The 25,335-nt window shown below is 34.1% G+C and overlaps 6 protein-coding genes across 12 annotated transcripts; 5 read left to right on the top strand and 1 right to left on the bottom strand.

Annotated features, from left to right (window-relative positions):
* Positions 1-1,775: 1,775 nt before the first annotated feature.
* On the top strand, positions 1,776-5,330 carry LOC103875171 (probably inactive leucine-rich repeat receptor-like protein kinase At3g28040). The gene is made up of 2 exons (XM_009153650.3): positions 1,776-3,498; positions 3,654-5,330. The coding sequence occupies exons 1-2, from the start codon at positions 1,964-1,966 to the stop codon at positions 5,152-5,154; spliced, it is 3,036 nt and encodes a 1,011-aa protein (XP_009151898.1). The 5' UTR covers positions 1,776-1,963; the 3' UTR covers positions 5,155-5,330.
* LOC103875169 (WAT1-related protein At5g40210) lies at positions 5,285-9,709 on the top strand. The gene is made up of 7 exons (XM_009153649.3): positions 5,285-5,524; positions 5,824-6,634; positions 6,751-6,864; positions 8,380-8,629; positions 8,708-8,869; positions 8,965-9,113; positions 9,204-9,709. The coding sequence occupies exons 2-7, from the start codon at positions 6,378-6,380 to the stop codon at positions 9,361-9,363; spliced, it is 1,092 nt and encodes a 363-aa protein (XP_009151897.1). The 5' UTR covers positions 5,285-5,524; positions 5,824-6,377; the 3' UTR covers positions 9,364-9,709.
* A 1,615-nt stretch (positions 9,710-11,324) lies between these two features.
* Positions 11,325-14,284, top strand: LOC103875168 (WAT1-related protein At3g28100). 7 transcript variants are annotated; one of them, XM_018659987.2, is made up of 7 exons: positions 11,333-11,601; positions 11,680-11,745; positions 11,873-11,986; positions 12,665-12,911; positions 13,502-13,663; positions 13,749-13,850; positions 13,977-14,284. In XM_018659987.2, the coding sequence occupies exons 1-7, from the start codon at positions 11,405-11,407 to the stop codon at positions 14,079-14,081; spliced, it is 993 nt and encodes a 330-aa protein (XP_018515503.1). In that variant the 5' UTR covers positions 11,333-11,404; the 3' UTR covers positions 14,082-14,284. The 7 variants fall into 7 exon arrangements, with proteins under 7 accessions (XP_033148851.1, XP_018515505.1, XP_018515503.1 ...); XM_009153647.3 differs by having other exon boundaries at positions 11,339-11,601; positions 13,749-13,897; XM_033292961.1 differs by having other exon boundaries at positions 11,383-11,474; positions 13,749-13,897.
* Positions 14,285-14,333: 49 nt separating this feature from the next.
* Positions 14,334-15,256, top strand: LOC108872377. Its single transcript, XM_018659990.2, has 2 exons — positions 14,334-14,473; positions 14,570-15,256. Exons 1-2 carry the CDS (start codon positions 14,458-14,460, stop codon positions 15,208-15,210), a joined length of 657 nt encoding a protein of 218 aa, XP_018515506.1. The 5' UTR covers positions 14,334-14,457; the 3' UTR covers positions 15,211-15,256.
* Positions 15,257-15,676: 420 nt separating this feature from the next.
* On the top strand, positions 15,677-16,688 carry LOC103875166. The gene has a single exon (XM_009153645.3). It carries the CDS (start codon positions 15,890-15,892, stop codon positions 16,436-16,438), a length of 549 nt encoding a protein of 182 aa, XP_009151893.1. The 5' UTR covers positions 15,677-15,889; the 3' UTR covers positions 16,439-16,688.
* LOC103875167 (protein ALTERED XYLOGLUCAN 4-like) lies at positions 16,579-24,902 on the bottom strand. The gene is made up of 3 exons (XM_009153646.3): positions 18,579-24,902; positions 17,998-18,278; positions 16,579-17,915 (listed from the first exon to the last, which is right to left on the bottom strand). Exons 1-3 carry the CDS (start codon positions 18,805-18,807, stop codon positions 17,148-17,150), a joined length of 1,278 nt encoding a protein of 425 aa, XP_009151894.1. The 5' UTR covers positions 18,808-24,902; the 3' UTR covers positions 16,579-17,147.
* Between the last annotated feature and the right edge of the window lie 433 nt (positions 24,903-25,335).

Raw genomic sequence — 25,335 nt, 5'->3', positions numbered from 1 at the left:
AAGTATTTTAGCATGTTCTGCTAGATGTATAGGATGGTCAACCGATACATTGTATTAGTTTTTCAAAGATATGAAACAACTAGGACGGATGGACGAAAAAAATCTGTGAATCGTAAATAGGTTAAGAAGTCTGAAGCATCACAAATAATGAAACGTTATAAATGTATCCACATGACCGGATCCCATTTAGTTTAAAACTAATATAACTACAATTCCAGCGTAATTTGAAGTTCAAATTTTATTGTTTGAAAAGAAGAATTATAGTTTGTACCAAGACTGTATTTTGCGGGAAGAATATCTCGAAAGAAGTGAGAGCTATAATTATTGAAAAACGACCAAGATTTGAGAACATGCTCCGTTCCCAAGCATCAGACACCATGCATCTTCAGTCTTCAATATCTTATCGTCGCTGTTTGCTATTATTATTATGCAACGATGGAATCGTGAAAATATATAATAAAATGGAATGTATGTAACTACAAAATAGTAAATACATAAAATATTAAGGAGCAAAATTACAAAAGAAATATGAATGTATTTCGAAGTTTTGTAAATATTATCCTGATTTTCATTAACATATATTTACACATAAACATGATTGTCAAACCATTTCACTCTTACAATGATTTCCCTATATATATATTACTATTTTGTTTCGTAGCTTCTCCCTATTTAATTACTAAATATTGTAAGTTTGTTGTCTAATGAAAAAAATAGGTAACCGATAACAAATTATAGTCAATTTGTGTGTTTCAAAAATAAATATCTCTAACCAAGAAACAAATCAATCTTAGGGTTTAATCTTTGAAAACTTAGTTTATTAGTTTGTAATTTGAATCTAACTTGGAGAGACAGAGATGAGAGTGTGTCGTGACAAAAAGACAGATAAGCTAATTGTGCGGTGGACTTTACACATAATTTTGTCAGTCACGAGTCTTTCTTGTTCTAATGGCACCAAACCCTACTCTTGTTGTTTTCTTCTTCCCCTTTTTATTTTATTTTATTTGGATTCTAAAATGCATAGGTCTCTTTCTCTATTGACCATACCATTTTATGATTTTTATCTCATCTCTTCCTTTTCTCGTGATATATCTTTCTACTCTATGATTACGTGCAAATCAGGGCAATGATATATAAAGAGATGATGGTTGCATGCCCAATGATTTTATTGTAATGATCATGAGTAGATATCTATTGGATACAAACTTGACAACTATAATATTCAATTGACCGGTTGTAAACATCAAATTAGTTTATATTCCAGTCTGCAAATCATAGTTAAAACTATAAAGAATGTTTTGCACTACATATGCAAGTAAACAAATAGATAAAACAGCTTTCGGGACATGTGTATCTTTATGATTTTAAACATTTCCCGACCCGTGACTTGTTTTTATAAGATGATACTATTTTCTAAATGTGGACATCTAAAGAACTTATATTTCTTCTCATATTAACTTGCGACTATTGTTTTGTAGTTCTAAATTTCTCACCTAACGTGTTAATTACTATCGTACGTATAATGTAGAAATATTATTCATCTTTGTTCCAATGATTGTGATTTATATCAGTTTAGGTGTTTAAAACAACTACTAACGTAACATGCTATTAGTTAGAATGGTCTGAGCTATCTACATTTTACTATGTACACGTGAAGACACATCCATTCAGAGAAAATCGAATAAACCGGGAACTTTTGGTTAGACCGGAGCAAAACATGTGGTCCATTTTGGCAGGGATCATTTGTAACTCGATCTAGTTCTTGTCTTCTAGCTAACTTCAGAATCTTACAGTCACTTCGAGTTTCTTACCCATTGACAACTCTTCTCTTCTCTTCTCTCTCTCTCATCTATCTATCATCAAGATGCCATAACTCTCTCTCTCTCTTCCCCCTATCAAATTAGCTCAATCTCTCAACACATCAAGACCGAGAGAGAGAGAGACATTCTCACAATCCACCATAATGGGCGAACACAGAAGAAAAGTGATCTCATTTACTCTGTTCCTCGCAGTGACATTGATATCACTCATCAACGGTGATCTTGACTCAACCCAACTAAACGACGACGTGTTGGGTCTCATCGTCTTCAAATCAGACCTTCACGACCCATCTTCACACCTATCGTCTTGGAACGAAGACGACATCTCTCCTTGCTCGTGGACCTACGTCAAATGCAACCCCAAAACATCTCGCGTCACCGAGCTTTCCCTCTCCGGTTTATCCCTAACCGGAAAGATCGGTCGCGGGATCCAAAAGCTTCAGCATCTGAAGGTGCTCTCACTCTCCAACAACAACTTAACCGGAAACATCGCCGCTCTCTCAAACAACAACCGTCTTCAGAAGCTTGATCTTAGCCACAACAGCCTCTCCGGTCAAATCCCATCTTCTCTCACCTCCTTGAGACACCTCGACTTAACCGGAAACTCCTTCTCCGGTACACTCTCTGACGATGTCTTCACCAACTGTTCATCCCTCAGGCATCTCTCGCTCTCTCGCAACCGTTTCGAAGGTCAAATCCCGAGTGCTCTGTTTCGATGCTCTGTTTTGAACAGTCTCAACCTCTCAAGCAACCGCTTCTCCGGAAGCCCTAGCTTCGCGTCTGGATTCTGGAAGCTTCAGAGGCTAAGAACGTTAGATCTATCGTTCAACGCTCTCTCTGGTTCGATACCTTTGGGGATGCTCTATGTGCATAACTTGAAAGTGTTGCACTTACAAGGGAACCAGTTCTATGGATCATTGCCTTCAGACATTGGACTCTGTCCTCATTTAAACAGAGTTGATCTGAGTTTCAACCGTTTCTCCGGGGAGATTCCGACAACTCTTCAGAGGCTGAGGTATTTAAATCATTTAGATTTATCCAAGAACATGCTCTCCGGTGGTTTTCCGGTTTGGATCGGTGACATGACCGGTTTAGTACATTTGGATGTCTCCAGCAATATGTTAACCGGAAAGCTACCTTCTTCAATAAGTAACTTGAGGTCTCTAAAGGCTCTAATCTTGTCTGATAACAAACTCTCCGGCGAGATTCCGGAGTCTTTGGAGTCTTGCAAAGAGCTTATGGTTGTTCAGCTCAAAGGCAATGGCTTCACCGGTAGCATTCCGGATGGTTTATTTGATCTTGGTTTGCAAGAAATGGATTTTTCAGGTAACGGTTTAACCGGTTCGATCCCGAGAGGGTCAAGCAGGCTATTTGAGTCACTTGTGAGGCTTGATCTTTCGCGTAATAGTCTCACTGGAAACATACCTGGTGAAGTAGGGCTATTCAGCAACTTGAGATACCTCAACTTGTCATGGAACCATTTCAACACAAGAGTTCCTCCAGAAATAGAGTTTCTACAGAATCTAACAATTTTGGATCTAAGGAACAGTGCGTTGATCGGTTCGGTTCCAGCTGATATATGTGAGGCACAGAGTCTACAGATCCTTCAGCTGGATGGTAACTCGCTAACCGGTTCTATACCGGAAGGAATTGGAAACTGCTCTTCTCTTAAATTACTGTAAGTCTCTACTAATTCATGTATTATCTTTATTTTATTTTTTAGCACTGATTAAGTTCTCGATATTAAATAGAAGATTTTACAGCCGACAATTCTACATATTTTATTATTTTCAAATGTTTTTCTCTTTAACAATTATAATTTTGGTTTTACAGGAGTTTGTCACATAACAATCTTTCTGGTCCAATTCCTAAGTCACTTTCAAATTTAGAAGAGCTAAAGATTCTAAAGCTAGAAGCCAATAAGCTAAGCGGTGAAATACCAAAAGAGCTAGGAAAGTTGCAGAATCTGTTACTGGTTAACATATCGTTTAACCGACTCATCGGAAGGTTACCCTCAGGAGGTGTGTTCCAGAGCTTAGACCAGAGTTCTCTTCAAGGAAACTTAGGCATTTGTTCACCGTTGCTGAGAGGACCTTGCACACTGAATGTTCCAAAGCCTCTTGTCATTGATCCCAACTCCTACAGGAACGGTAATAGTAACGAGGAAGCATCCGGAAACCGACCAAGCAAGTTCCATGGTGGAATGTTCCTTAGTGTTTCAGTGATTGTAGCTATATCAGCAGCTATACTCATCGTCTCAGGAGTCATAATCATAACGCTGCTTAACGCATCGGTGAGAAGGAGACTTGCCTTTGTTGACACCGCGTTGGAGAGCATTTTCTCAGGGTCTTCAAGATCAGGAAGAAGCTTAGAGGCAGGGAAACTTGTTCTGTTAAACTCAAGAACTTCGCGGTCCTCGTCTTCATCTCAAGAGTTCGCTAGAAACCCTGAGTCTGTTCTCAATAAAGCTTCAAGAATAGGCGAAGGAGTCTTTGGTACGGTCTACAAGGCACCATTAGGAGACCAGGGGAGAAACTTGGCCGTCAAGAAACTTGTTCCATCCCCGATTATCGAAAACCTAGAAGATTTTGATCGAGAAGTCCGGATCTTGGCCAAAGCAAAGCACCCTAATCTAGTCTCCATGAAAGGGTATTACTGGACACCGGAGATGCAGCTTCTAGTATCGGAATACATCCCTAACGGTAACTTGCAGTCCAAGTTACACGAAAGGGAGCCCTCGACACCGCCACTTCCTTGGGATGCAAGATACAGAATCATACTCGGTACAGCCAAAGGACTCGCTTATCTCCACCACACGTTCCGTCCAGCAACCGTCCACTTCAACCTGAAGCCAACCAACATCCTCCTCGACGAAAAATACAACCCTAAAATCTCTGACTTCGGACTAGCTCGTCTTCTAACAACACAAGACGGGAACACGATGAACACCAACAGGTTTCAGAACGCTTTAGGTTACGTAGCGCCTGAGTTAGAGTGTCAGAACTTAAGGGTCAACGAGAAATGTGATGTTTACGGGTTTGGAGTTCTTATACTCGAACTCGTGACTGGTCGGAGGCCCGTGGAGTATGGTGAAGATAGCTTTGTGATACTTAGCGATCATGTCCGAGTTTTGTTGGAACAAGGGAATGTGTTGGAGTGTATTGATCCTACCATGGAGGAAGAATACTCTGAGGATGAGGTTTTGCCTGTTCTGAAACTTGCTCTTGTCTGTACTTCTCAGATTCCTTCAAATAGGCCTACAATGGCGGAGATTGTTCAGATCTTGCAGGTCATCAGTTCTCCTGTTCCTCACCGGATACTGGATAGTTTCTGAAAAATGTTTGTGTTAATTGAATTTTTCCATTATGCAATATTTTCTTTCTTATTTTGACTTTTTGTAGAGATTGTTTTCTTTCACAATGGTACGTTTTCTCTTTTCTCGCTATGTCATCATGAATCATATTGACAATCATTGACCATTGTTATCATTAATAGGGGTTTTCCTGAGAATTTTCATGTGTTTGTTAGTTAGCAAATACTACAACGTACAATAATTACTGACACTGAAAAACTAACTTTTTTAAATTTGTTTCTGATCCTGGATTAGCAAGGACCGGCTCTGGGCCTAACCATGTGTTTTGGTATTGAAATTATAACATAGCAATGGGAGTTGTCTTCCTCCGGGATTCTCTCTACTTTGGCAGGTGAATAAAACTCACAGTTTGTACATCAACTAGTAGGTTTGCAATATTGGTGAGGGGATGGTCTTGATGTCTAGTGAATACAACTTGACTATTGCGTGATTTACATAGTAACAAGTGAATCCATGATTAGTTAGACCTTAATCTTAAACCTAGTGGTTATAAGAAGTATTAAAAATAATACTTCCAAATCACATCACCCTAAACCCCCCCCCCCCCCCCCCCCCCGAATGGCTAAAGGTTCATTCATTTTCTTTGGCTCTTTTGTTTCCATTTATGTGCTTGAATGTTGTTGATCTCAGTTTGATCAGGGCAAAGTGTAATAACGACAGGGTTTACACGGTGATGTGGGGCAAAGCCAAGGAAGTGCCCATGGTTGAAGATGACAACAAGGCGGATGATCCCATCGAAACTGGCACTGATTGTCCATCATCAGGTCGCAGAAAAGGCTCCATTCTTTGAAAGTTACATGAATTATGAGAATGTCTAAACTATCATCAATCAGTCGAGATAGCTCTATAATATATGTCTGAAAATTTCATATGTGAATGTCTTTTAAATTTATTTGACGAGACAAAATATGATCTTTAATTTTAGAAATTAAGTTTCTTCTATAATCACAATTTTATGGATCTGAAGTATGTATCTTAACTTAATTAAGCTGCACAATAATGATTATGACATCCATGATAATTGGAACTTGGTCAAATCCCATAAACGTGAAGGTCTTATTTTCCTAATAAAATAGTTTTAAGTTTGATAAGTACAAGATAATAACATTGGTCAAGCGCCTCACGAAAAGAGTTCCAGATTCAGAGAAAGCTTCCAAGTACCAAAGGAAGAGAATCAGACAACGATGGCTGGGAGATTATGTCAGAGAGACGGCTGGATCATGACGGCGATGGTGGCGGTTGTGGTCTCAGACGTCGGAATGAATACTCTGTTCAAAGCGGCGAGCTCAAAGGGAATGAGCTCATACGTCTTCCTCGTATATTCTTATGGAATCGGAGCTCTTCTTCTCCTTCCTTCTCCTTTCCTCACCCACAGGTCAGGATCTCTGCCACCTTTAAAGTTCTCCGTGCTCTGTAAAATGGGACTTCTTGGTCTACTTGGGTAACATCTCTTCTTCTATGCCTTCATCTTCTTTACTCGATCAAGATTTTGTGTGTGTTTTATTACTAATTGAAAATGATGATTGGTGACGTGACTCTTCTTTGGAATGAGAGAAGATGTGTGTATTTGATGTTAGGTTACACAGGAATCAAATATAGCTCTCCTACTTTGGCTTCAGCTATGAGTAATCTTACTCCTGCTTTCACCTTCATCTTCGCTCTTCTCTTCGGGTACTTTATCTTTCTGCAAACCCCTAGCAGTATCAAATTTTATTTTGACTATTTTCAGTTCTTATCCGGTTACTTAACCGAATCGAATTAACTTACCAGACTAGCCTACATAGTGCATACAAATTCGGATTCAGTTAGGTTTATTTTATTGATTTAAAATGAGTAATTGGCGTAGATACACCCAAAAACTCATGTAATTTGCCATATAACTTTGTTTCTTTTTAATATTTTTAGTGATTATAATACTCTTATTTCTATCTCTATTTCTTCTCCCTTTTATGTGTTCTAATATCTTTATCTCTCGTACAACTTCTTCAAATCATCTTCTAATTCAACACAAATCTTTATTTTTTTATTCTGATTCTTTTGACACCCATAATGTTAATCTTATTATCTCACCCCAATTTCAATGTTTCCAATTTCGAATCACAATTAACTTTTAGATACTCCCTCCGTTTTTTATTATAAGTCGTTTTGAAGCTATGCACATAGATTAAGAAAATCATTAATTTCTTATATTTTCGAAACAAAAACATCATTAATTATTTACCTAACCACAATTTAACCAATAGAAAAATAGAAGATATATTATCATTGGTCAGACAACATTAATTACTAATAAATGTTACATAAAAAACCGAAAACGACATATAATTTGGAACAAAAAAGTTTCTCTAAAACGACTTATATTAAAAAACGGAGGGAGTAATATATACGTTAGTATGTATTTTATTACTTACCTGCTATTATTTAGATTTTAATGGATTCTTAATCGATACATAAAGTGTTAGTTGTTACAAATAGATTTAGAGCTATTTAATAGATAACTAATTAATTGTTAATAGTTTCATTAACTGATATATGATTTGTTAGTCGATACATTTGTTTGATACATAGATTGTTAGATGATACTGAAATTATTAGCGGATATGTTAGTTGGTATATAGATTGTTATCTGCTATGTAAATATTTAGCTGATAGATCTAGAGTTACTTGTTTTCGACAAAGCATAATGGCATTTTTGTCCGCACAGTGTCAAAAAGTTACTCACTTTTAGGTTATTCATAATTATGGGCATTCAGCAAATTTGGACCTTAATTGGGAATATTCCACACATTGTCTCATTTAAAATTCGGTTCATTGTTATATACAGTTTGATAAATTCGGTCCATTGTTATATACAGTTTGATAAATTTATGACCCAAATGAATCTCTCTTTTGTTGTTTAGTAATTTTAATGGCCGGTTTTGGTAATTAAAAAGTAAAATTCAAAATGTAAATGTATGTTCTGTTGATGTATATTGAATATGATTAAATATATTTTTACAAGATAAGTATATTTTATAATTTCTTTGATCGGTACATTGGATAAGACCAATTTCGTTTTAATCGTGTTTTAGACTTTTAGTTTTTTTTTTGTAACACAATCTTGTTTAGTTAGATTTTGTTTTTTATACGTTTTGTTATTCGCTGTAAAAGAAAATCTTTGGATGACTACTTTTCTTGTATTATAAGCATGGAGAAGGTGTCTATAAAGAAAAATAGCAGCATAGCCAAAGTAGTGGGCACAATAGTTTCGATAGTAGGTGCACTTGTGGTCACTCTCTACCATGGCCCCATCATCTTCGCCGCATCTCAGCCGTCCGTTCATCTTCCTCAGCCTCTCTCGCCGCCTCCATCCCCACCGTTAAATTCAAATTGGGTCATCGGCGGATGTCTCCTAGCCCTTGAATACACTCTCATCGCCATCTCGTACATCATACAGGTGCATATAGAATAAACGTCTATTATATTATAACTTAAGCTAATGTTAACTTTTTCATTACATTTTTGGTGGTTGTAGACGCATATTATGAGGGAATATGCATCGGAGTTTGCCTTGGCACTTTCCCACAATATTTGCGTTTCAGTCTCTTGTGCGTTTGTTAGTCTTTTCGTAGAGACAAACAATCCAAGCGCATGGATTATGAGATCGAGTATAATGTTGATATGCATCGTTGCAACGGTCAGAACACGTTTCCATAGTTTTAATCGATTCGTAAAACTAAATGTTTACTAATTAGCTTATAAGCTTTTGATTTCTTGAAATGTTATATTTAGGGAATGGTAAACTCGACGGGCTATGTTGTGGAGTCGTGGACGGTGCGACATAAGGGACCATTGTTCCTAGCAATGTTCAGGCCGTTAGCTATATTAACAGCGGTTGTATTAGGCGCGATTTTTCTTGGCGACTCCCTCTATCTGGGAAGGTGAAATTTTTTGAAAAGATGAATGATCTAATTAGTATTGTTTTATCTCCTATATATTCACTTTCAGTTCTTAAAATTGTGTGTTGGCAGTGTGATTGGTGGAACATTGATATCAATAGGTTTTTACACTGTCATGTGGGGAAAAGCAAAGGAAGAGAAGTCCGAGATCGATACTCATCATGCTGCTTCATCGTCACATTCCAAGAGAGTTCCACTTTTGATGAATTACGCGGCTGAGAAACAAGTGTAGTAACATCTCGTGTTTGTTCAGCAACAGTTTCATTTTCAGGGTTTCAGGTGTCTATAATTCATGTATTCAGATGCACGGTTTTTGCGGTTTAGCTTCATCCACTGGTCCTGAGTCCGGAACAATCTACTGGCGGAACGAGGACCAACTGTAAAATCAATTAGTATCATGGGGTCGGTTTATATATATAAAACGCAAGCGACATTAAGTAGAATTGCAAGTATCTAATTGTTTTTTAGTTCAACTAGTAGAAGTGTCTCTAGATTTCAAAGCAAACTACGTTGGGTTTTTATCAGACTGTACAACATTTGAAAACAGAAAAGGAAAAACAGGATTTCAGGATGCGTTAGTGACTAGGGCCAATGAATCAATTATTTTGTTCGGTAGTTTTCTATTTTCCGGTATAATGGATCCATGAGGTTCCTTTGAGGGTATGTTGTCTAATAAATACTTGCACGTAACTCTCACGCTTCGACTCCAGTTATTCGCGTGCGTTTGTATTAAAATTAGGATAACATTCATATAAATTGTGGCTATGATCCATTGTGTTGAAGAAAGCGATAGGCTCTAAGTGGGCGATGACTCAGCAGCTAGCGACTAGAACAACTAAGTGACGCCTAGATTATTAGGTAGACGGTTTATGCGTTTATAAATTATAATACTATATTAAATATATGTGATATTTTATATTAAATATCGTTAATCACAATTGATAAAATTTATATTGCATTACCTTTCGTAAGATTCTACATTATAATATATTATTTATTACTCTCTCTGTTTCTTAATAAGTGTCATTTTAACATTTTTCATACAAATTAAGAAATTGATTGAAATGTATATTTAAATTGGTATTAATTACACATATTTGATTAATAGTATCTGAGATAAACTTATAAAATCAATACAATTTACAATTAATTTTCAGTTGAAAGTAAATATAATTTACATAGAAATTATAAAGTGACACTTTTTATGTGACAAAAAAAAAATGTTAGAATGACACTTATTATGAAACAGCTAAAGTATATAATTCATGAATAATAAACTATATAATATTATTATCATAATATTGTAATTGTTTTGGCGGTTTATAATGTAATTGCCACGGTCTTATGAGCCTAGCATCTAAGCGTGTATTTCCCTTATCGATTCATAATATCTTCTAGTATGGACAATTTTTGGAGTGGGATCATTACAAGAAAAATGGATCATTACAAAACCAAAATGTTGTTTTTACCTAATATGCGTATAGAAAAACAAGAATATTATCTTATCTTCTTCTTTTGTTTTTAGGGAAAACTAAGAAAAAGACCCGTCTGATATTGTTCAAAACGACGATCGGAGCCTTATATGTACTTTGATAAGTCTGAAAATCTTTGGGTTGTTTTAGTGACACTGCTTTTGATTTTTAGAAGTAAGTTCTTCACTGCAACTACTTCGGTTTGCCCATAAACATCAGCTTTATTTCTCAAATTGTATACAAATATTCAAAAGCAATCTTATAGTGTATTAGTTTATGTGACATTTTTTTTTCATGTTTTAAGAAGCCAGCTACCATAAAATCGGACAATGCTATTTTATTGAAATTTTCACAATTGTTATATTTAAATTTAAAATGTACAATGCAATCTTGTAGGCAGGTTTGGGAGATGAGTTTTTCTTCAACTTACCTTGAATATGGAATAAATGTTTTAGACTCCGGTATTCGTTGTCCTTCCAAATATTCACTTCAGGAAATAATATTTAGGCTTCGAATGGTAACTGCGGTTTGAGCGGTGCGGGACAAGCGGTTTAACTGCGGTGCGGTTTTAACAGTTATAAGAACGTATAGATATATGATATATGTAGAGATTTTTGTTACTGTTAACTGCAGTGCGGGGAGAAGAAGTTCGTAACATTCGAAGCCTTAATGTCAACCCTGGACCACCAAACGTCATTTCCTTTTCTTATTCATGGCATATAAAGAAAGAAAAAAACAACAAAGGGATAATAAATAACAGACTCTCATTCAACAAGACCAACATCTCTATCATTTCCAACAATGGCGGGAGCCGTAAGTCTCTGGCGGAGAGAGGCAACGTTCTTGACGGCAATGCTTGCGTCGGAAACCGGTATTGTTGGTCTGAATACACTGTTCAAAGCAGCGACTTCAAAGGGACTCAACTCTTACACTTTCCTTGGCTATTCTTATCTTCTTGCTTCTCTTCTCCTTCTTCCTTCTCATCTCTTCTCCAACAGGTTTCTAATCACTTTAAATCTTTTTGACAATTGGTAATCATTTCTTTTCCATTTAATATTGAATGTTTTTTAAAACAGGTCAAGATCACTTCCTCCACTAAGTTTCTCAATACTTTGTAAGATAGGACTTCTTGGACTAGTAGGGTAAATCCAACTACATAATTCTTCTTTCTGATTTTGAATATATAACTATCTTCACTTCTAATATAAAGATATGTTTTGCTTATCTTTGTTGTTGATTAAAACAAATAATACCCCAAAAAAAGAACAGATCAACGTATGTGATCACAAGCTACATAGGCGTTAAATACAGCAACCCAACCCTAGCTTCCGCGATTAGCAATATCACTCCTGCTCTTACCTTCATCCTAGCCGTTATCTTCAGGTTATTCTTTTCCACTAATCATTGAGTTTAGCAATCGATTTATGGTTATTTTTTATATAAAAAGTACACATCTTTCATCAGTCTTGTTAATGAGTCCAAGTTGGTTTAGGTTCTTAAAGTCAGCTCATGTTGGTTAGCTTACTTCACTATTAATATACTTCCCTAACCAAGTTTTCCAAGTTAGTTAATTCCTTGTGACAACTATCAAGCTTTATGCAACCCCCACCACTATCTCAGCTACAAAAGTAAAATCTATTTCTATTTCGTTACTGTTGTATTATGCATTTTGTTTATTGGTGATTGAATTATTTTTAATTAGGCACTAGTTTTTGGTCAACGAATTTTTGTAAATTTTTAACAGAGAATGCGTATTATTTGGGTGTGTTAAAGGAATAATTAGTGTATAAGTATATTCTTTCGGTAAATGATAAGATAAGTTTATATATCACTGTCTCACGCACAATTACAATCACAGTTTGTGAATAACACACTACTAAGGCTGGTACCTGATAAGACTGCTGCTTTTGCATTATTTGACAAGATGCATATTTATCAGTCTATTTGGCTGCCAGATTTTTGTTTTTGTTTTTTTTTTGGCATTTTGACAAAAAATATGCTATATGGTTTCAAATTTATTGGAATAAAACATAACATAGTCATTTTTAATTTGTGAAAAAGAATGGAGAAAGTAAGATTCAAAGAAAGGAGCAGTGTAGCTAAAGTGATGGGGACGATATTATCATTAGTAGGCGCACTTGTGGTGGTTCTCTATCACGGCCCACGCGTCTTCATTGTATTATCAGCGCCGAATCTAAACTTCCACCAGCTTTCTCCATCACTATCATCTTCAAACTCTAATTGGATCATTGGTGGATGTCTTCTCACCATTAGAGACATCTTCGTTTCTGTTTCTTTCATACTACAGGTAGGTATCATTTTCGATTCTCATACATAATAGTTTTTATTTGGGTTTCTGGTCAATCATGACCAGTCCAATGGAAATAGTGGTCTGAATCAAGAAAACAATTTATGACACTTTCATTGTTAGTTCTAAAAAATCTCTAAAATTTCTAAACAACCACTCAGTTTTGAAATACAAAAATTAGATAGTCATCAATTATATAACAACTAGTATAAAAATTGTGGCCTTCCAAGAAAAAACATGGTGCTCCTAATCTTTGATTTGTCCGCTTGTGTTCTGGACCCGGCATGTGAGTAAATATTCGCCTAGATGGTTTTGGTGTAAAGTTCTAATGATACTGATTTACAACTTTATGTGCAAATTATAAGAAAAAGAGGAAAATGTTGTATACTAGTCTTGATTACCGGTGACTCCTTAACAAGAAATGCATACTTAAACATATATAGTCATTTTCTCAAAAAAGAAAACATATATAGTATTTGATCAAAAAAAAAAAAAAAAACATATATAGTCAATAGAACTATGAAACCTATATCAACTAATGATCGGTTTCTACTTTGAAAAATAAGTTTATATACGCTGATTTTGGGCAGGCACATATAATGTCTGAATATCCAGCAGCATTTACAGTATCATTTTTCTATACTCTGTTCGTTTCAATCATCACCTCCTTGACTGGACTCGTAGTCGAGAGGAACAATCCAAGCGTTTGGATCATTCGATTTGATATTACTTTGATATGCATTCTAGCTATGGTACGTACGCTCTATATTGAGTTTTAAAAGTTAAAACCAAACTTCCTCCGTTTTGATCTTAAAATTGAGTTTGTAAACATGTCAGGGAATATTCACTCCAGTATACTACGTAATTCATTCATGGACAGTGCGTTACAAAGGACCTCTTTACTTGGCCATATTTAAGCCATTGTCGATTTTAATAGCGGTGATTATGAGCGCAATTTTTCTCGGAGATTCTCTATATCTCGGATGGTATATGCGCAAATAGTATCAATTCACTTATTTGTAATTTGAAAGTCTAATCGTTTCTATTTTTTGCTTATGTATGCAGTTTGATTGGAGGAGTTTTGATAACGATAGGTTTTTACGCTGTGATGTGGGGGAAAGCAAACGAAGAGAAGACTCGGTTATTGTTACTTACAGAAAAAGAGAATAGCCCTCTTCTGTTGAACCACAACGACGACCAAATTAATTTAGAACCAAAGAGAAATAAACTACATACTTTTGAATGTGTTAATGCGTAGTATTATTTACAGTTTTATTGGATCTGGACATTCTATTACTATATTACTTGTATATAACTTGAAAAAGATAATATCGAATTTCTTGAAATTAGTAGAAATATTGTTCTACATCAAATTTCTTAAAATGTGATGTTTAGCTGTTGTCGAGTAGTGGACGGTTTCACATAGATAGCTCTTAAAATTAGTAGAAGGTGCATACGCAATAACAGATGGTTGAATAACAAAAAGTGAAAAAAGACATTGCACTATTTGTAAAGAAGAGCCTAGCCACAGCTCAGTTCTAACAAGATGAAGTCAACGCAAGGTCATTTGTTTAGGGTTGATATCCTCTCATATGTTTTTTATATAAATTGAGTTTTATGTTTGTGAGAATGTAATTTTTGTCTGCTTCTTTGAGCAGCAAAAGAAGAGAAGACTCAACTAATGTTGTCTCTTTCAGAGGAAGCTCCTTTTCTAATAAAAACAAAGACGACGACCAAATTTAAGTTTCAAAGGAACAGATTCGTCTTCAACGGTGCTTCTGCATCACCAGAGGACACACTAGCTACCGCTATTCGAGCGGCAAAGGAATGGGAACAAGGCTCACTCCTACTCAGGCAACGCCATCGGCGACTGAAGCGTGCACCGCTGCTACCTTCGTTCGCTCTGATGCAGCCTGGAGGAAAGGAAGATAAGAAAGCCGGGCTCGGCTGGACAGTGAAGACAGAGAGGTTTGAAATTAGAAGGAAGAAACCCCACGGGCACGTATCTTCACCCCTCGTTGCAGAAGGACTAGCCATTCGGGAAGCTCTGTTGTTCTGCAGAGAGCATAGTTTGAACGACATTCTCCTAGAGTCTGATTCAGCACAGCTGATAAAAGCAATAAACCAAAAGGAATGCATCGCGGAGGTGCATGGGATTCTCTCGGACATTCTCCACCTGAGCGGACTCCCCGACGTTTCGATCTTGTTTTCTTGGATCCCTAGAGATAAAAATCTTGTTGCTGATTCCTTATCAAAGGAAGCACTTTGTATGGTTGAGGGTGTTATTGCCCCTACCTAACTCTTTTCGTTTGAAGTTAATGAAAGTAGTGTTCAAAAAAAAAAAAGGCATCGAACACAGAGAACAAGAACAAAGAGAGACCTATACATAACCCATCATTTGTTCTTGGTTACTATCACAAGAACAAATATGATCAGAATCACAAGAACAAATATGATCAGAATCAACATGATAGTCTCATCACTACAAGAAAACATATAATTAACTCATCATTACTACAGGTTCCGGTCAACAATTGAAAAGATCATAGATTATTGCTAGTTAAATTTCTTTTCTTTTCATTTATTTATTTAAATTATTATATATTTTGTTTGCTAAAAATTAGTATATGTTATGTTGGGTATTTTTTCTTGAGTACAGTTTAGATAATTGTTATTTACTCCTCGAATATTTAATTCATTTTACATTAAATCTCTACTTAATTTCTAAATAATTGACGTACTATTCAGATATTGCTTTTTGCTCCTCCTACTTTTATTTTGTTTCACATTAGATCTCTAACTAATTTCTGAGTAATTCACGTACTCATCACCTTCACCTATGAGAAAACAATCTTCTTCCTCATTCGATCCACAGACCAATTAAAAGCTTTCACCTTTCCCTTTTGTCTTCTCGCTGTCAAGCTTCCACCTTTCTCCACCACTCCCAAATCTCAATCGCTCTCTCTCTCCCAGATCTAATGTCAGAAGGGTACGCGATCGAGCTCTACTTCGACCCAGCGCTGGAGAACCAAGTCCTGAAAGCCTGGAACGTCTTCGCCCGCCGCCAGATCAGCACGAAGCTCATCACCACCGAGTCCCGCCCCCACCTCACCCTCCTCTCCTCCTCCTTCCTCGACTCCTCCAAGCTCGAGCCCATCCTCAAAGCCTTCGCCTCCAAGCAGGAGCCCCTCCCTCTCTCCTTCTCCTCCCTCGGGAGCTTCTCCGGCGACAACAACTCCCTCTTCCTCTCCCCCACCCCCTCCCTCTCCCTCCTCCACCTCCACGCTCAGCTTCTCGACGCCGTCAAGAAGGAAGGCTTCGACATCGGCGAGGAGTTTCGCCAGGACTCGTGGGTCCCGTTCTGCCCCGTGGCGGTCGATGTGCCGAGGGCTCGCATGGCTGAGGCTTTCTCCGTTTTGAGGGACTTGAAGATGCCCGTGAGTGGCTACGCCATGGATGTTGGGGTCGTTGAGTTCTCTCCTGTTCGTGAAGTCTTCTCTTTCGCTCTTGGTAACAACTTGGAGTAGTCTTGATTATTATTATCACTTTGTGTCTTTTTCTTTTTAGCTTATTGGGTTTTATGTACTTTGCTTAAGAACTTAGCTGTTTTGTGTCTGTTTCAATATTTGTGTCGGATCAGGTTTTCTGTAAAAGATTTGATCTTTCTTGTTCTGCAGAGCTTCTCCCATGTGCTTGAAATGTTCTCTGCAGATTGGAGTTAAAGCTCGTTATTATTTATTAATCTGAGAGATTATGCTTTTGTGTTTGTTGCACCAATACGATTTGCTCGAAGCATTTTCTCTGTTCATGTCTTGCAGGATTCAACTGCTTATCAGCGTGAATCATTACTCTATGCAGAAGGTCTGGGGCAAGTATGTATATATGAGGTAAATGAAAGTGATGTGTGTTGTATTGAGGCAATGTTCAATAAATTGCTAGGTGGTGGTGGTCATTGGAAGCCTTATAGAAGATTATTGTTTAAACACTAGACCAATTTTTCGAACGTCTAGACCGATTTTAAGAAAAAAAACCTGTTTACAAAAATTGTTTAGATCCGATTTGCCGACTAGGCCGATCGTTAGAATAATGGTATCGAGTATTGTGTAAACTCTATGTAACAACAGAGATATCTAGAAGCAGAAGCAAAAAAAATCAGATGACTGAAGGTACTTATTCATAAGAAATGTGAAAGAATGTTTTAACTTTTTGTTTGTTTGTTTGTTTATCCATGAATAATCATCTTAACTGTCTAAGTATCGCCATTAAAAAATCGTTCCACGCATCAATAGGCCCAGGCAAGCACCAGTGGACGCAATCATTGTAACCTTTCATCCATTTGTTTCCCCAGTGACTATTCGGATGGCCGTCAGGTCTCATCAGCATAACCCTAGTCACATCCAAAACACCAAACTTCTTCTTCCCCTTGTGGTCGCCTTTCGTTATAACTTCAAGCTGTTCAATCTGAGATGTCCTGATCTTCATCTCGTTGCTCTGCAGATCGATCTGGTTAACACCAAAAGGGCTTGTCCTTCTGCATGATCCTCCTGTATCCCAAGTCCCGTTCTCGAAATGGGCAGGTGAGATAGTCCTCATAACTGTAACTAAATCTCTCTTGCAGTTATCACATTCATTGATGTGTTTAAAGACAGATGAGTAAACAAGCTTAAACCCTTGGTCAGGACTAAGCTGTGTCATGTTTGGTACGCTACAGTAGATGCAACCTAGGGTTTCATCTCCTCTATGGATGAATATTGGTCTGAAGAACCAGTGAGCAGCCGAGACAATAGCAATGTCTGTATTTGGCAGACCCTTGAACCATCCTTCATCCATCTTGCTAATATCTATATCAAACAATCCAGTTCCGGTCTTGTTACCGTCTACCCTCTCTCGTTCCTCAACAAGAAACTTAGTCCAAGAGGTAGAGAGAGCGAAGTCATGGTTAGGAAAGTACCATATCCTGTTTCTGTCTTCTCCATCCTTGTAGATATCCTTAGGAGTTTCTTCCTGCACAAGCAAACACTATTATTCAACTTTCTTGTAAGCAAAGCAAGATAATATATCCTTATAGAAAAGATTCAAACTATACCATTGACAACAAGCAAAGAAGAGATTCCATATGGTTCCTTGCTACAGAATCACCAATAAAACTCATCTTCTTGCCTCGAACCATTCTAAGAAACTCCTTGGGATTAAACCTAGGAAGGTCGCAGCCATCAGGTTTCCATCTCCAAAACAAGAAATCTCTGTCTAATCTCCCATGTTTTATGCAGTTCTTGGAGTCAGGAAGCGTAGAACAGCTTGAGTTTGTGTACAGAGATCCTCTTTTGTCTGGAACCCAATGTCCCTTGAACAAATCACATTTAGGATCTAACCAAACCACAACAACAACAAAAGATAAAACAAATCAATAAAAATTTAAATTTCAAAAAAAAAAAAAAATCTACAAAATTCTGAGACAATATCAAAAGAACAAACAAAAAGTGAATCATTACAAAGCTGAGAGGTTTCAGACAAAAGCAAAACACATGAACTAGTTCAACATAAAATCATACACGTTTGTAAGGTTACATCATATTAATCAACATAAGACCATAATATGTACGTATATATACTATATACAAGATTTTTGTTTGAAAATGTTTTACATTCTCATTGGTTATACCTTACCGATTAGAGGGTGCAGGGTGAGAAAGTTTTGATCCGAGATGAAAGGATTCTGATGGAAGACGAAGAAGCCTGTGAAGAAGATAGTTATACAAAGAGAAGACAAGAGGAATGGGGATAATCTTGCCATGTTTGTTACAATCCATCTCTCTGTTTTGTCTGAACTTTCTCGGAAAATGGATGATGATTTCATCGTTGCATGTCGATCATCCCAAGAATCATACCCACGCATATGTATATCTATTTATATACACGCACACACGAAAAGATTATTCCTTTATTCTGTGTTTTCTTGAACTTTAGTTTTTGGTTGTAAAAATGAATTTTTTAGAAAGATGAAAGGAAGGAGAAAAAAAGGTTAACAATGGTGATTTATGGATGAATTTGTGTGACTATTTTTTTAAAAGATTGTTTTCTTTTTATATAGTTTTGACTGCTTTTTCAATGATGATGTAACTGCAGCCGTCAGATGAAGAGACGTGGCCTTCGACGAGGTGGTGTTGGTTTGCATGTGGATTTTTTATATACGTTAAAGCATATTTCACGGCGTAATCTCTTGTTTCCTCTTTGTAGAAAATTTGTTGCCACTTTTTGTATAATCCTTTACTTATTTTGTAACGCGTATCATTCTTCTCCTTTTTGGCCATATCCGAACTTTTTGATTAATAGAAAATTGATTTCTGAATTTTAAGAACAAATTTTCAACACAAATGTTATCATTAGCACTCGGCAGAAATTTATACAATATTGAGGTGGATTTCGCAAAAAAAAAAAAAAAACTCTTTTCATTTAATAAAAATAGTATATGTACAGTTGAAATGATCAGCTTTCACTTACCATTGATAAATTTCTTTTGACCAAACATATAAAAATAACAAACACAATAGAAAAAAAGTTTGTAGGAAATGCTCAAAATTATATTTTAATTAATTTAATATAGCTATTGTTGGTAAGAAATCATTAATTGTAAGTCTTTTATGAATGACAAATTCTTGCCATGTAAAATAGTTATAAATAACTGAACTTAGCAAAAATGAAATTCTAGAAAATCTAAAGTAACATTGAAAAATTGAAATAGTTATACAATCAATAAAAAATTTGATTTAATATATTCAAGTTAAAAACTTGGATTTTCAATATCCTGACAAAATTTTGCATATCAGCATCGGAATCTAAAATCAAATTCACCATTTAAAATTTGACGTATAATCTAGCTAATATTACCATATACTATACAATCCACCAATACCAGGAAAGATCATGATGCTAGGTAAGTAAATATGTATTTAGTCATCTAGGGAAAGATGAGGTCCGGTTAAAATCTGAACAACACATTCTTGTGTTTATTGTCGACCAATCAAAAATCACAATTACTCCATCTATGGTTTTATAATATTTTTAATGCGAATTTAGAATAAATAAGAAAATAAATTATAGATATTTTGTCTTTTATGTAAGAATATTAATAAATATTTAATCAATAATTATTAAAAGTATTTAAAAGATGCAAATGATCTCCAAATCATTGTTAGTGCTTTCATTTGAATATTTTGGTTAAACATTTGCATTTAAATTATATAAATTTTGTTGACAAAAAAAATTATATAAAATTTTAAAGATAATTAATATTACTTTATTAAATTTAATAATATCACAAAATTATACTTGTATCCAAAATTAAATTTCTATTTTAAAATAAATTTAAAGTTATAATATTTTTATTTTAACAATATTTTAACATATAAAATATAATTAAATATGATTCACTATTATCAATAAAATACAAAAATAATATATATATATATATATTTTAATTATATATTTATTATTTATAATTAAAGAAATATATATTATATAATCATTTTATATGATAGTTTTTATATATGTCGTCTACTGATTTACTAATCACTTTATTAATTATGTTTATAAACATATATTATTTTGTAGTATATTTTTTCTATAGCATACTAATTTTATTTTGTCATCACCTCTACTAGTTAAGCCTTAATACTCAGACTAAAATCAATTTATCATTTCTGAAGTAAAAACTAAAATAGTTTAACCGGTGAAAATAGATACTACATAATACAAAGACGAATATGATCATTCACAATCAGAAAAATAATAATTAGTTATATTTACAAAAAAATATATATACTATTTAAATTGTTTATGTTCCTTATTGGCCACTCAATTAATAAATTAAAACCATAGTTCAGAAATTAAAATCTGCTAGGTGCTAAATGGGAGAAATCCCCATCAGGAAGAAATTTCGTAACTACCGAAAATGTGATTCTTATATTTTTATTAATTTGAGGGTATTTTAAATTTACAGAAAAATATAGACTACTTTTTAACAAGAAATGCATCTTATAGACTGACCTTCCTTTTGAGTATTTAAATAAGATCTAAAATATAACATCAAATGTTTATATGACCACATAGGTTTAGCGTTGTGAAATTGATTCAAATCTAGATCACTTAGCTTTAATTGTTGGCTTACCATTAGACTATTCCTATGTAATTCCAAGAATTAATTTCTCATAAAATGTGTTTCACAAAACCAAATATAAAGGAGTGCTAACTTCGGTAATGCTATAAATGTTACCAAAAAAAAGTGTGCATTATATTCAGTGCCGGTCCTAGTCTAAAACAGGAGAAACAACTGCTTTAGGTGCAAAACTAGATTAAATATTAAAGGGCGCCACAATATATAAATATACATTTATTACAAGGGTTGTGTCTCACCTCTATTGACTGGTAGTTACTAGGTTTGAAATTTGATAGGCGCCGAAACAATTTTTGCGGACCGAGCCTCGTTATATTCAAAACAATATATAAGTACGAAGTATTTATCAACTTATGCCCCCTTTAGAACAACTGCTAATTATATCAAAAATCTGTTAACTATATCATTATGACATTATCAGCTTTATAACATGAGAGAATAAACATTAACAAACAGATGTGGCAAATAACACATTTCCTGGCAACTCTATATATAATTATCACATATGCATTATAAGTACATCACTAGAGAATAATATCAAGAAATAAAAGTGGTAATCACGTCGGTTTAATAATTCTATAGCTGTATGGCATACTGTGGATACCAATATATGTTATTTTCCTCGTCGAACATGTGGATAAAATTCAATTATTTATATATTAAAAAATCGTATATGGTATTAGTAAATTAATTACTAGAGAATTATTACAGTTATTATCTATACTATACTAAAAGCCCGATATACTTCACTCTAAAGCTGTTCACGTCATTTATTAAATTCAACCAATCAGATAGCATTGTTTGGTCACATCACCATCAAGCTTCTCAAAAAGCTTCGAGCCTATTTCGATTGATCTTCTCATTTTTTTTTCCTCTTGCAAAAACGTTTCTTGAGAAGACTATCTTCTTATCTCCCAAACCTTCCTCTATCACTCATAATTATATATTGATTCAATTTACAAAGTCACTAATAATAGATTGATTTGTCTGTTTGAGTCGATTTCATCATCTCTGCTTCAGTTCTAAATACAATTTTCCAGTTCAAAATTCACATCGACTCGGGAACACTCAACCGACGAATAGTATAGTTCATCAACCGCAGGCTATGTTCGAAAACGCGGCAACTCGGCCGAGTACACGGCCTTGCAACGCTCGGCGGTACAGAACCGCCACAATTTCATCAAAATCGGACAAAAAATCAGATTCATCAAAAAAGTCCAGGCTTTTGAATTTTAAACGCTTGGAATTTGATGTTACGTCGCAAATCTACAGTTTTTACGCAAAAATTGATAAGAAAATTGCAAGAAAACGATGTCTTATGTTAACAAAGTTCGAGGCGGCCATGAAAATTTCGCAGTAGAAGTGAAAGCCCTAAAAGGAAGAAGACGATTTAATTACAAGTTTGCCATTAATGAAAAAAAAGTTTCTAAAACAAAAAGGAAGGATCTGCGTTTTGAACCCGTGACATCCTCCATCATAAAACCGTCTTTTGCCACTGGACCACGTTGTGTTTACAAAGAATCGCAGAAAACTAGTTAATAGCTTATAGTTTTACGTAAATTAAGAAAAGAAAAAGATAACAAATGAATTGAAAAAATAAAAAGTGGAACCATACATACAAAATAAATATTATGGCCAAAACACAAAAAGAAATAAATAAGATGAACCAAAAGTTTTTTTTTTTGAAACTAAGATGAACCAAAAGTTAAAAACAGAAACATTTAAAATTGGTTCAAATAAAGAATTTAAGCGACAATTAATGACAGCAACAAAATAATAAAACTACAATAAATATACTCCAAAAGTTAACACCAACAATTAACACAAAAATCATATAATCACATATTATCATTGTTGTATCAATCATTTCCACAAAATAATTACATACTATAACAACAAAGTAACGTTAATATACAAGTGAAACATTAAACAACGACATGTATCCACAAAAAGCTGAACTATAAAACACATAAAACAAGCAGTCGAAAAAGAGAGCTTGACAAATATTCTTATGTGATACATGAGAAATCAATATGCTAAGAAACAATTAACTGGCTGGTTAGAAGCGTTAATCCAACAATATAAAAAAAAATGAAATCCTACTATCAATTACATTACATTTAAAAAAACTATCAATTACAACACATTTAAAAATGAGAAATCAAAAAACTACTACACTTTTATAGTAAGAGCAAAATTCTACAAACAATAAGTTTTATCCAGTGGTTTAGAAGAATATGAACTTCAGAAATATAAATATCATATTTAAATACAATACATAACTGTACATGGACATTAACTTTAGAAGAAAATAAAATGTTACATTTATTGATTTCAAAAATGCATTTTCTCATATACATAAATATGTTATAGTATTCTTGCAACCAGAAACATATATTATTCAAATAAAAATAATACTCTTTGTTAAAATATATATCTCCTCTTTATAAATAAGTGTATGTTCTTTATTCACCAAAAAATAAACATTTAAAACGAAAAGGATACACAAATATCTGACACATGAGAGTAAAATGATTACAAGTAATAATACATTGCAAACCAATATTACAACAAAGACACACACAAAATCCAATTTAATTTACCATCTACTACATATTTTAAAACCAATCGAAAATAGTGAATAAAAATTAGTATTCACCTGCAAAAGGGGGTGTGGCTTCTTTTTGTTTCCATTATAGTTAGCGCTAAATTTATATATAAATACACTTAAATCAAATATTAGTTACATGAAAATGGCTATATGTTCCATATCAAATTTCTTTTTGTATTCGCTCCTCCATGACATAAAAGATAAGCTGATTTCAATACCATCTTCAGTGTGTTCATAAAATGTAGACATATCATAAGACCAAAGCTAAGTGGTGCATATACCAAATTTTTTAAAATTTCTTAATCTATAGAAAACAAAAACGTAAAAAAAATAATAGAAAACTGCTAAAGATACTATTAAACATTAAAATTAAATTAAATACAAAGTAAAAATATTCACATATTAATAATAATTATGAATAATATATTTAAAATTTATAATCCGCGCGTAGCACGGACAGAGGATCTAGTTATTATAATAATGTTATCTTCGCACGTTAAATAACTCTCCATGTGCTTTTCTCACGATTAGTAGAGAATATATTACAATATTCCCTTCACTAGTTTAAAACAGTGAAGAGCAGAAGTAATAAACTGAAACACTTTTAAAGTGAAAAAACATAGATTAATCAACTAATTTTTGAACAATTTGGGAAATGATACGATGTCCCTCTTTGTTTAATTCCTGTAAAGCGGTAATTTAATTTTTTTCAGTGATCTTATTCTTTATTTTTGGCTAACCTTACTTTTTTTTTTTTTTGAACACGAAGGCTAACCTTACTTAAATTAAGAAACTTAGTTGTCACTCCAAAGAATGAAACTGAAATTTCGGTTATACGGGCTCTTGAACCAATAAAGCAAACCACTGATTTGGATCCGGCCCAAGTCTTGCTATATATATATATAGTAATGGTATTCAATCCGATAAAATCAAACTAATTAAAAATTATATTGAACCAAAATAGAACAAGTGTTTTGGATATGATAATACTAAATAAATCGTGAATGTTAGTTTTAAGAAACCGCAATATATAGATATGGTTAAATATAAACTAAAAACCGAATAAACTAAAGAAACCGATTAATTAAAAATATCATTATACTTATATATAAATTTTATATTAAACTTCATAATGTATACATAATTTATATCATCAATATAATATTCATAATTGAAATATTGAATTTAATAAATTTTTATTTGTCTTAAGCTAAAAGGTTATTTTGTTTTTCTTATTTTCATCAAATTAAATAAAACATAATTTTTACTGGTAACTATTGTGTTAAAATATAAAAATATAATAATATTATGATATTACTATTTTATTACTTTATTTTAATAGTTAAATAAACAGAAAATATTATATTTAAAATTTAGAGAAAAGAATATGTATTTATGTTTTAATAAACCTGATTTCTAATTATATAATCTAAATTTTGTTATAAAAGATAAATATGGTTATGATTTTTTGTTATAAAAGTAAATAAACCGAAAACTGATGATATATAAACCGAACTAAACCAAATTAAATATGGTTTCAATGTGGTAGTTAGTTTTTATAAAACCGAAATACAGAAAAACAAAAAACAAAAATTGAACCAAATCAGGATTGAACATGTCTAATTGTAGTGATTTCTAAA

Source organism: Brassica rapa, chromosome A06, assembly GCF_000309985.2.
Source record: "Brassica rapa cultivar Chiifu-401-42 chromosome A06, CAAS_Brap_v3.01, whole genome shotgun sequence".
NCBI classification, from domain to species: Eukaryota; Viridiplantae; Streptophyta; class Magnoliopsida; order Brassicales; family Brassicaceae; genus Brassica; species Brassica rapa.
This window is presented reverse-complemented; position numbering and strand designations above follow the sequence as displayed.